This window comes from Channa argus, chromosome 2 (assembly GCF_033026475.1).
Source record: "Channa argus isolate prfri chromosome 2, Channa argus male v1.0, whole genome shotgun sequence".
NCBI lineage: Eukaryota > Metazoa > Chordata > Actinopteri > Anabantiformes > Channidae > Channa > Channa argus.
The window spans coordinates 15,705,223-15,717,725 of record NC_090198.1 but is presented as its reverse complement, the minus strand read 5'-3'; the positions used below and the strand labels follow the sequence as shown (position 1 = coordinate 15,717,725).

The 12,503-nt window shown below is 38.0% G+C and overlaps 1 protein-coding gene across 1 annotated transcript in view; it reads left to right on the top strand.

Annotated features, from left to right (window-relative positions):
• itga11a (integrin, alpha 11a) overlaps nucleotides 1–12,503 on the top strand; it is a 36,627-nt gene that overhangs the window by 18,776 nt on the left and 5,348 nt on the right. The window contains exons 11-21 of the mRNA XM_067495824.1: nucleotides 499–643; nucleotides 1,339–1,487; nucleotides 2,583–2,726; nucleotides 5,873–6,076; nucleotides 6,245–6,375; nucleotides 6,588–6,754; nucleotides 8,296–8,435; nucleotides 8,760–8,870; nucleotides 8,968–9,053; nucleotides 9,182–9,392; nucleotides 9,485–9,583. Coding sequence (XP_067351925.1) covers nucleotides 499–643; nucleotides 1,339–1,487; nucleotides 2,583–2,726; nucleotides 5,873–6,076; nucleotides 6,245–6,375; nucleotides 6,588–6,754; nucleotides 8,296–8,435; nucleotides 8,760–8,870; nucleotides 8,968–9,053; nucleotides 9,182–9,392; nucleotides 9,485–9,583 — 1,587 coding nt within the window. The remainder of the gene's footprint in view (nucleotides 1–498; nucleotides 644–1,338; nucleotides 1,488–2,582; nucleotides 2,727–5,872; nucleotides 6,077–6,244; nucleotides 6,376–6,587; nucleotides 6,755–8,295; nucleotides 8,436–8,759; nucleotides 8,871–8,967; nucleotides 9,054–9,181; nucleotides 9,393–9,484; nucleotides 9,584–12,503) is intronic.

Here is a 12,503-nt window from a genome sequence, read left to right as displayed (position 1 = left end):
TCCTTTGTTGAATGATGAGTTAAAAATATACAGTGATCATTTGTTTGCATTCTTTTCATGCTATGATTTTTACTGTAAAAAATGTTTTTACACTTTTAGCTTTGTTTGCTCTCATAGATTTGGGTCCACCAGTAGTTTCCTTTGGAGAGAACTAGTCCTGAATACAGTATAAATGTGCAGTTTTTCTCACTTACTGTATATCTTTGTTGCAAACTAATTTTAAGTGGAAGCTTTGATGTAGTTTTACGGTATTCAGTGTGGATCCCTATTGGATAAGTCAGCTTTTTTGGACATGGAACTTGTATCAGAAAGGGCAAATAAGATTTGTGTCCAAAGATGGTGGTCAAAGAGTGTCAATCCAGGAGTTTATCATAATTTGCTGTACTTTCCAAGTTGTGTGTAGATGCAATACAACCAGAGCTTTCACTTTTACTCTCCTTTGTGAATGATGTATATGTATATGTCTGAAGCATACTAATTTACTACACTCACCTGCAGGATGGGATACTGGTGGGTGCTGTTGGGGCTTATGATTGGAACGGGGCAGTGCTGAAAGAAACACGGCAGGGAAAGGTGGTCCCTCCTAAGTCGTCCTACACGGAGGAGTTCCCTGAGGAGCTCAAAAACCATGGTGCCTATTTGGGTAAGTAACACACTAAACAACTGTAGAATAGTGTAAATATTTTAAATAGGTAGAAATTCAGGGTTGAACTATAATAAATTTAATTAAAAAGCAAAAAGACATAGAAATTGCATTGTGTAATTGTATTGGTAAATATTAAGCTTGGATACACATGGAGCCTTTGTTCCCATGGTCACCAGTTTAACTAGAAGAATGTATGTCCAGGTAGAACACACCTGTGGTTTTGCAACAACTTTCCTAGTTAGTGGACCATTGCTCCAGGGCTTCCCTGTCATATTCATTTCCATCTCACTCCACCACCACAAACCTCTGCTTATATCATCAGTGGTTTGTCTCTGAGCTCAGCCAGCCTGCCAATGGAAGTCACTGTAGACACAATAGTAATATGAGGTGGAAGCATAATTCTGTACAGGCAGGGAGAAAGTTAAAGCTGGGAAAAAGGGGGTATGAAGATGAGAGATGAAGATGGAAAAGTATATGGGGGGAATGTGGAACATTTTGTGGTGAAAGATGAAGAAATCGGAGAAACCCGAGAAACCAGAAGATGCAGTTTTGGGTAAATGAATGCGGTTCACTGAGTAGTAACTCTTCAGATTTCAATTTTTTATCAATTGGCCCTCTGTTATGCAGATTATCATTATGAATATTAACCTGAAAGTGCAGTTTTTTTATTTCTTGTTTTTATATATAACCAGGTTATACTGTGACATCTGTGGTCTCCGCTAAAAATGGTCGCCTACTCGTCGCAGGAGCACCACGTTTTAACCACACTGGCAAAGTCATAATTTTCACTCTGAAGAACTCAGGAAACCTCACCATTCTGCATGCCCTCAAAGGACAGCAGGTACTGTACCATCCAGAACAACTTCCTTGAAAAAAGGTTTATTGGCTGTTGGCAAGGTGAACACTGATGTTGTCCTCATGTCAGCGTTGGACGAATACCTCACTGTAACAATCAATGTCATGAAACACTTTAACTGATGAAGAGAAGATGTGTTAGTTATAAGACTTTTTAAAGTAATTGTGTCATTTTTTGCAGGATTATGCAGTAAAAATTTTACCAACTAATCCAGCATCTTTTTTTACACCTTAAGATTGTAACCTCCGTATTTCATTCCCCTTAAATATATACAACAATTACACTCCTGATATAAAAATGCCAGAAGGAAGTAAAGATTAGAGTTCAAAGAAAAAGAAAAAAAAGATGACTTTAACATTACTACATGTGCTGATGCTGTGTTGATATAAAGACAAATAAACTGTGTGATCTCTAGCACTGCTACTATTGTTAACATTTTCTAATGTTAATTTTGACAGTACATGACATTATCTGTTGGTATTTAATCCTACAATGTGAGACATTATGCTTCAAAATAATTACCACTTCAAATGCATGCGGTTGTGTGCTAATGACTCATCCTGTAACTGACTGCTCTTTGCCGGCTGTGAGCCTGAAGGGATTCTGCAGTGGCTGACATTGTACCTTGTCAGCAACAGCTCATCAGGAGCAGCAGATGGGTTTTTTGCAGAGTTGTAAGATTGAATGTCTTGATCGCAAAACTCCTGAGAAAAGTGCTTTTTTATAGGCAGATGTTTCTAATCTGAAAACCAATCGCTGATGTTTCATCCAGTCCAGTGAATGGTCCAGTCTATCTTCATAGTCACAGTCTGAGCATCTACACAAGCATTGTAACCCTGACCACTTGTTTTGACACAACACAGACCCCCATTCAAGTTCAAAAGCCACCACAGATCATCATCAAGCCCAGACAACATGTGGTTTATTAACAAAGAGGTCAGGGATATATATAGTGTAAGTTAAAATGTTGTCACCTTCAATGCATGAAGTAAATGTATAATTTCTGGCAAGAGTGGAATCACTTCATTTAATTGACTGTTAAGCATTAAAAATGGTTGCATCCATGAATGTCTGTTTCAGATTGGCTCCTATTACGGCAGTGAGATTACACCTATGGATATTGATGGAGATGGTATAACTGACAACCTTTTGGTATCGGCACCGATGTTCTTCAGTGCAGGCTTGGAGAAAGGAAAGGTCTACATCTACAGAGTGACAGAGCAGGTGAAAAAACACAGACACAGAGGCTGGCCACATGCACATTTTAAGCCATTTTGATCACAAACAACATCCTGCTCCAGCTGCTCAAACTAAAGTCTTTCCCAGTAACCCCTCACCAAAGGTTTCCGTTAACACACACTCAACCAGAATCTGTCACACATCGTCTCCATAATTTACACACTCACATGCTACGCACAGACATTTGACACATGACCCTGTCCAAATGTGCAGATCAGATGAGGACACTTTGCCATGCCAGTGTGAAGACTTTATTGGATGTGTAGAATGCACTCAGCAGGAAAGAATTCCACTCTTTTTAAACCCATTTCCAGCAAACCATTTGGAGACGAGAACTTTCTTTAATAGAAGGAAATTTCCCAGTGTTCCAGGTTTGTCTTGCTCATTGGAATAATAAATATCCTCAGCTGTTTTAAATCCACTGAATTGGGATAGAGGAGGCTTTTAAATATGTAGTGTGACCCAAACCCCATTACAGGTGGCAGGCCAAGCTTAACAGTAAAAATAAAACACAGACAGAAACAAATCACTCTTAAAAATGTCTGTCATCATGAGAATAGCAATACCACATTTTCAGGGTAATTAGTGATCATGAGATGGTTGATTCAGGTGTTGCTGTAAAGGCTGCACAGTGATATTGTACTGGAAATCCATTCAATTCTTTATAAGTTCAAAAATGTAGCAGCATGGGAATGTCAATGCTTGTGATTCAGTTTAGACTGAAATATCTAAGACAAAACAGATTTGCTATGAGCCAGCACCTCACTAGAACATGTGTAATTCTCTATTCTTCACAGAAAAATCTAATTTTTACAGAAATTTCTACTGTATGTTGTGCACAACAAAGTGGTTAGAACTGATTCGTCTTCTGTATATCCACAATGATTGCACTAATTCCTCTATGTGAAAGGTGTTGTTTATAGTGATGTAGACTCATCTGATAGCAATTATTGATTGCCAAGCACCAACCAGCAGACAGACATGGCACGAAGCTGGTGAATGTTGTGAAACATTTAGCATTTTCGAAACATTTTCTATTATTCTAGACCAGTGCTGTAGAATTCTGCACAACTACATCAGAAATTAATGAATGGAAGAACAGGGATACAGTAAGAACAAGTAATGAAAATATATACAGCATTCAGATAATTCAGGTCAATCTGATACTAAGCTACTGTTGCCCCAGGGGCTCCAACCAAACTAATAACAATAAGTTGTCTAAAGCTAGTCTGCCAGGTCCACAAAAATAACTGCATTCACCGTGCAGAAGTTGCACTTTTAGCTCACTCCAGAGTCACTGCACCCTGGTTATGACCCTTCATGGCCTCCTCACAAACCATATGTTTCAAATTTAAACTGAAGTATATTTTTCCATTCCTTCTTTTTCCTAGTAACCTCCCTCTTTGTCACTGTGCACACATCAGGTAGCTCAGAAGCAAAAGCTACCTTCCTAAATCAACTCCCTTCCCATTTGTTCACCTGAAAAAAACAGTGATCTCGTATTTCGTCTGCCGACCCTAAATTATAATAACTGGGATGCCAAGTGGAGCAATGACATGCAAGACTACTGATGGACTCGAGTATTTGGCTCCATTTTCTCACAGTGCTTTCCATTTGGGTAGTTGCTTTCAAAGACATGGAAATTTTCCATCTGACTTAACACTCAGGAGGAGGATAGAACTTCAAATAAATATACTAAAGCTACACAGCATTCTATATTTTTTTTAATTTAGAGATACATTTCCTCACTTTTTGTTTGCCAGATGTTTAAGATATCAAAAGGCAGAGTTAAAGGATTAAGTTAAAAATATTTAAGCTGATCCAAACTGCATTTTTAGTTTGGTTAGAAGAAATATTTAAAAAATCATCTTTGATGCTTTTTCTCTGTGTAAATTATGACATGGTTAGCTGTCTAAAGATGACTAAAGATGTTTTTGAGATTCCCAAAACAGCAATCCCAGCTGGAAAACAGGGCAGACAGGACAACAATGCTTGTTTTCTCATTGTGAGACAGATCATTTCAAGAATAGAACTGTCCTGTCCAGAAGGCACAGAGCTCACCACTAGACAGGGCAGATTGGTACAGAAGGATTCCCTTTGATAACACTACATACGTTATTTTTTATTCTGCTTTCAATAAAGCTTTTGTCCTCTGCTGTAAAGATTTCTCTATTTTGTGTATGATTGTATTGCTCATACTTGAAGTATCAGGATGTTGAGTGTGACTTTCAAGGAATTCTGGCAATCTGGACCATTAATCGTTTCTAGTAACAAAACTAATTACTAAATTAGTTGCAAAAGACAAATATATCCTCCATAGCCACACATTGCATCTTTGTAGGTGTGGAGCCAGAGGAGTGGTCTGGGGAGACACTGGCCATCCCCAAAATCTGACTGACCATTCCAGGTGCCAGGGTGACAAGGTGGTACTGTCAGTACCTTGTGTAGAATTTTCAGTACAAGGAGAACCAACCAAAGCTGAAATAACTCACTATCATTATAAATAGATATGATTTCATTATTATGCACATTATGTTGTAAAAATGTGCCACTGTATTTTGAGAGTGTGCTGTAGTCTGACCACCTTAACAAAAAACATTCTAGATCCTGCACCTTTTGCATTTACACTTACTGCATGTAGAATAGGAAAAAACACAACGTGTTTGACAAGTAAAATTTGGGGGAAATACTGACCATCCAACCATAAGATATGGATACCCATGACTAATCTTAGCAGACATGTAAATATGAATGCTTAGTAATTATGAGATCCTTTCCATTTTTGCTTATTATAGTAGACTGGTAGTAGACTGGTACACAAACAAGTACAGTTACTCATACACTGACGCAAAATGTCAGTGAGAAGATTCTAACAAGTTAATCTTTGGCAATACATGAGAGATTTCTTTTTTTTTTCATCTTGGCTTAAAACTGTTTTTGTTCCCTGACTGTGTGTGTTCAAATTCACACACAGTCAAAGCTGAGAAGAGTAGCCAGGAAAAACACATACATTCTGATATCAGCAAGACAAGTATGCTTTAAGGATGCTTTAATACATGGTTTAAAAAAAGATTAATTTTAAATTATTTTATTAAGACATAAATGTCTTTATGTTTTGCTTTGTCTCTCAGAATCGTTTCGTTCTTGAAGGGGCACTGGAAATCCATAATGGTGGCCAGAACGCTCGCTTTGGCTCATCGCTCGCTCCAGTCCCTGATCTGAATGGCGATGGCTTCAATGACCTGGTGGTGGGAGCCCCGCTGGAAGATGATCACAAGGGAGCTATTTATGTTTTCTTTAGCCAGCACAACAGAATACTACGCAAATATAAACAGGTAGGAGGTCTGCAAAAAGTACAGCTGTGTTCACAGCACAGTTGTAACACTGAATAAAACTGTAACTGTAGCTTTGTTGCACATGTCACACTCTTAAAAATCACTGTAATTGTTGATATTATGACATATGTGTACAAACTCCAGTTTCTTTCACTGTCTTTATCTCAGAGGATAGCAGCAGTAGATTTGGCGTCTGGTTTGCAGTACTTTGGCCGCAGTATCCATGGCACAATGGACATGAACGATGATGGTTTAGTGGACCTGGCAGTGGGTTCCCTTGGTGCTGCTGTTCTCCTCTGGTTAGTATTTGAGGCAGTAAATAACACCAGTGTCAGCTGTAATCAGTTATTATAAATACATTAATTTTATTCCTCTTGTGATTTGCTTGCTGTAGAAAAGAATGTTGGCAGAGCTTCATGTTTTCCTTGAGAAAGAATTACATTTTCAAATTTTTCTTGAGCCTCAATGGTTGTGGCTTGATTTAATCTGTAATACCTTTATGCACTAATAGGTCACAAAATGTTATCCGGATATATGCCAACATCAGGTTTGAGCCCAGCAAGATAAACATCTTTGTAAAGGACTGTCAGAGAGGTGGCAAAGACGTGACCTGTATGTCAGCCATTGTATGTTTCAACATCACTGCCAGGACAGCCATTTCTCCCACACAGGAAATTGGTAAGAAAAAATAATCCATTACTGTGAAAGCTATACAGCAAAGTTACCTGGTGTTTTGGTGTTTTGAGAAAAAAAGATTCTAAAACCCCATTTCCTCTTTTATTAAAATAGAGCCTTTAAATTATTGTATCTAGTAAATCCAAAAATGAATGAAAGAGTCTTTTGAGAAATAGATGCATATACTGCCAATTGTGTTGTCAAACGTCTGGATGTGGTCAAAACTTAAACAGTCCATTTTTTGGCAATATGGCTGAATGGAGTGAAACCTTTCATTTTGAATATTGTTCAGATGTTCTGAACTTACAGTATATCCCTAGTTTTAGTAAAGCTTTGATGGCTCCTTACATTCAGAGAGAGGCCCAAAGTCAATGTCTTTACTATGTATGAAGTAATAACAGATTGTAAACTCTCACATGTTTTTCTGTCAGAGCTAAACTGCCATCTCTTAAGCTGGTAGATCTGAAACACACTGGTGGTCTCAATTATTTGTTTATTGTTTGAATGCTGGTTGAAATGCATATAGAATTGTATCTAATTTAAGTAACATTCTCCTTAAGAGGGTGTTTCTAAATAGTTAGTGGTGGTGACAGCTCACAAACAACTCAACACAGCAGACGGGTGTTGTCATGCTATCAGTAGCAGCCTACCTGCATGTAAGCACAGGACTTGTGTGCACAGTTTATTTTAAGTAATATCACGGTAGGGTCCAGTTTCATGGTGTATGAGGGAGAGGAAACAGAGGTGTGGGGGGGAGTGGGTTCTAAATTAACCTCTTGACCCTTAAACATATTGATAAAATCTGTAAAATGCGCCAAAATAGACTAAAGAAGAACAGAGGGAGTTATCTTGTCTGCCATGGTTTCATACAGGGGAACACGTTTATTTAATTTTCCTCTCATTTTCATGTCTGGCTAGTAATACATGGCAGATGTGCCGGTGTTTGTCAGTGTAAAGTGGTCTGTTGCATAAAATGGATCTGTTTTTTTTTTTGTTGTAGTCAAGTTGCTCTTCTTTCTACAAATACATGTTTACAGTACTGTAATTGACAGTGGGGTCTTTAAACAAAAACACACAACCAACACATTTTTAGATGTCAAATATTGCAGTGTAGCTTCAAGCTATTAAAAAGTCAGTGTTTCATCCAACGTTTTGTAACCCACAGTCTCTCTCATCAAAAAATGAAACAAACTTTAATCTAGTTGAATGACATAATTGACTATTGACAGTTGTCATGTGGAAATAGGCTTTATTGTGTGGTATCTGCCCAGATTTTTTACAAAATCCATTCATAATTTTTGACTTCCTTATTCTTTAGTTGACTTCAAACACAGCACAAACAAAATCGATTTTCTCCATCAAACAAGACCCAATAAATTAAAGACCTTTTAAACAATGTGGGTCAGTACTGAACTCCGTGGGTTTGGATTCTTGTACATAGTAGTTGCACTATCATCATACGGTCAGAGTGAAGCGAATATTACATTGCAATGCACTGCTTTCGAATAGATGTGTAATTTCTAATCTCTGTATTGGACCAATAGGGATTAAATATAACGTTTCCATTGCGGAAAGACGCTTCAATCCTCGGGCCATACTTGACAACCCGAACAAGCTGCAGACTCAAAACCTGACCCTCTTTCCTGCAGAGGAGACCTGCGAGCATATATACTTCCACGTCATGGTGAGCTCAATGATGAGGCTTGTCCCCAGTGGTTACAGTTCATGCCATGAGAGGATTGTCAAAATGTTTTGGTTCATTTAATTTTGTTTGGTAATGTTTACTTGTAAATTAAATATTCATCCTAAGGACTGATGACTAATATAAAAAAATTTGTTGATACTGATCTAAACTAACACACACTTTACATTAATCCTATCTTTTGTAAGAAATCTGCATCTTCCATGTTTTATACAAAACTCTGCAAGAATAACCCTGTGCCACGAATAAAGCACCTAGAAAGAGAAAATCCACAGGCTAATCCTTCATCTTAATGTATTATATTAGGAGACCACAGATTATGCAAGGCCCATTGTGTTTGCTGTACAAGTCGGGCTACAAAATCCAGGTCATGGACCAGTTCTGGACGATAGCTGGCCTACTGTTGTGAGAACTGAGGTGAGAGACAATCTGACAGCTTATCCTGTCTTTGCTTAAATGCACGTCCATACATTATCAAATGATTTGATTTATAAACGTTTGTTTCTTTGGCCAGCTGCCCTTCTGGAACGGTTGTGATGAAGACGACCGTTGCATGCCAGACCTTGCACTGCAAAGTATGACCGACCTGATGACCCGAAAGTAGGTGCACGCATCACAAAGTGTAGAGCACAGTCAGGAACTTGCAGTCACACTGTTTTGACAAGCTTAATTAAAAAAAGAACTGCAATCAATCCTCTGCTTTTTCCACCTTCCTCCCTGCCACCCAGTCAATTTTGTGCACAACCTGTACAGTCTCATGGTGCTTTCTGCCACCATCAAAGTGAACAAGGGATTGTGCAATCTCTTCGAGTGCTGGAGGTCAACAGGAGGAGGATGTTGGTGGATGTCCGGCTGGAGAACAAGGGCGAAAATGCCTACAATGCTCGCTTCAACATCACCTACACACCCAATCTGCGCTTCTCTAGCATCATAGTGAAGGTAAATTATTACCAACCTCAACTATTCATGTGATTATTGAGATTTTCTAAAATTTGTTAACAGTCTAAATTGTTTAAAACTATTTGATCCAGGACAATTCTGACACCAAAATCGAGTGTTACACTGGGGACAGACTCCAAAGTGAGAAGATCTGTAATGTCAGCGCTCCGTTCATGAGAGCTAAATCACAGGTGAGATAACCCCACTAGCGCTCTCAGACTACAATATTAAGTCTGAGAGAGATAAATTATAAAAAATAACTAAAATATGATCATCACTGTGGAGCTGTGACTGCCATGTACATTCTGCTGCTAGATTCTCAGTTTTAAAGGTTTTGCAACGATTCTCCTATGTTATGTCTGACATTGAGTTGCTGGTGTTTTATGTCAAGCCATATGTTTTAGGTGAAAACCATAATTTATGTGTTTATCGGATTGAGAGGAAAGCAGATGTAAAATGTGATTTTTCCAACCATAAAGAATTCACTCTTACTGAGGTTTCATACTTGAAACTTGATACTATATGATGTTTCCCAAATGAGTCAAAAATCTGATGTGACAGTTGCACTTCTGACTACAATAAAAATCTGGACACATGTCCACAGATCTGTCAGAACCATCTCTATTGTGTAAAGAATATTGACAAGGACCATATTAGACCACAGCAGCGCAATAGGCTTGAGATGACAGTGACAAACCTCACTGGTTGATGTAAGAACTACAAATCAAGTGGAGCCCAGTTTAGCTCTTTTAGTCTGTGGGATAGTCTGACTTTAGAGTTCTTCTGTTTTTAACTTTATACAGTAAGGTCTAACAAATGTGAGTAAGAAACAAGAGACATATGATTATTGTCCCATCAGTGTATACATTTTGAAGTTGCTTAAGACAAAAAAAACATTAAATCTTAAGATCAACATATTTTTGCTAATTTATGTTCTCTGCGGTTTTAACTGTGACTCAACTTTATTTATAGGTCTGCGTGCAGAGGGTGGGCTTCACATGGTGCATTAGGGTTTTGAAACTTGATACTATATGATGTTTCCCAGATGAGTCAATAGCTCTTAAACCTGAAGCCTTTAACATTTCTATGCTATATAGTTCATTTGAGTTTGTAACAATTTATGCATTTCTAATATTAACCATAACATACTGCATCATTGTCATGTTGCTCTGGGTTGGATTTAAAAAATATCAATTAAATAATTAAATGCAAAGCTTCAGCTTGGGAGGGGGGGGGCATCCTCAGCATCACACACCAGGATTTTAAAGGTTTTAAAGTTAAAGCATTTTATGTGATCCAGAGGGGGCTTTCAGAGGAACATGCTTTAATTTTAGATGAATAAGGTGCTTAGCTAGCAAAACAGTGAAAGAAAAGAATGTTTGCATTGGGTAGTCCACTAACCACTTTAAACCTCAATAATTAACACACTTCATCTTTCACTTTGAACTTTCAGTTCAGTTCAGTTTCAATCTAAAACTGAGACATTAAAACTGTTTAAAAGTAGAGTTTATAGCAGAGCCACTGAATTGGGTTGTATTAGATTCTACAGGTGGTCATAATGTTGTTGCTGATCATTGTATGTTTTACTATTATTCTGGGAAACATGTCCATTTTTCTTATCTCATCATTATTTGATGATTAAAGTTTGGTACATATAAGAGTTGTGCAATGTGTTGTGATACATTTATGTATGAACCTCCACAGTGTAATTTCATAATCTGTTTAACATCCTGTAGGATGCGCTGTCAAAAAAGCAAATTAGTGTAATTGAAGCTGCATTTTTGAGTATGGAGAATTAATGAATTAATCACTCCCAAAGTTGTCTGAAAGGCACTTGAAAGAATGTTCTTGAAGTTTGAATTAATAGTATCATATAGACATAAAGTAAACCAAACAATATCTTTTTCCTTTATATAATAAATTAGCTATGTAGATAGCATGTTTGCATGATGGTAAGTAAGAAGATTTTCTCTCCACTTTAACCTGGCGCCTCAGGTGAGACTGAGTAAAAGACACTGTGATGTATCTTTTCTCTCATCTGTTACTGATTCTCATATTTAATTCTGCTGTTTCCAGGCCTTTCTCCCGACTTGTAATGTCAACAGTATTTATGAGACTCTGCACTATTAACTCTATTTAACAGCAAGGCATCAAGTTATATTTTTAAGATGGGTGATGTTTGAATTGACTTTGATAGGATGACACTTCTCATGTATCACACATGCAAAGAAAAGCCATTAAAGAGTAGGTAGATTATACATAAGCAGTCTTTTCCTTTGATGTCTGAACACTAGGCTTTCTAAACTGAAAAAAAGTCGGTTGACACACAGGAATGAAGTAAGGAAGCTTGTTCATTAAATGCCATAACCACGTTATTATCACAAACTAAAGTCTTCTCCTGGGTAACGGAAATATCATCACATTGCTATGTAATGCTCCCCAGCAACTGAAGCAAGAGAACTCTGGTCACCCTAAAACTGCACTGAGTGATTCATACCCATTCAGCCTGAACAGCATCCAGAGCCACAGGACTGATCTGCTTGGGTCGAGAGCCTTTTAAAATGTGGCACAGACTTAAACAAGGCTGATTGTATGTACACTGGTGCCAGTGCCAAACCAGCCCAAACCACTGTTTAGCTGAAGGAAAGTATTATTTTTTTTTAAGTAGCTTTGTTTTGACTTTTATGGTTGCCTTTGACCTGTGTAAAACCAGCACTCTACAGTAAACTAGTGCGGCAACCAAGTGGTGTGTGCATGTTGGTGGTGGTGTGTGCATGTTGGTGGTGGCAAATGCGTTTTTGTTGCTTGTGGGTGTAAATTAACACACTAGTTTTTGCAAATAATTGTTTGGTGATTGACATAAATATGCCTCAAGGATGTAGGCAGTCTGCATCAACCCAGAGGAAGAAGGGGTGCTTCATGCTCTGTCTATGTTTCCATGCTCAGCTATGCTGGCACACAAACACCCTCTCACCACAGACAATCATGTCTTCCAAACCCATAACACTTACATGCATGTGTGTGCCTTTGCATTCATATGGGTTTTTCCTTTATTCTTATGAATGAAAGTCGCTTAGTCATTTTTCAACATGGCGAAAAAATGATAGAGTT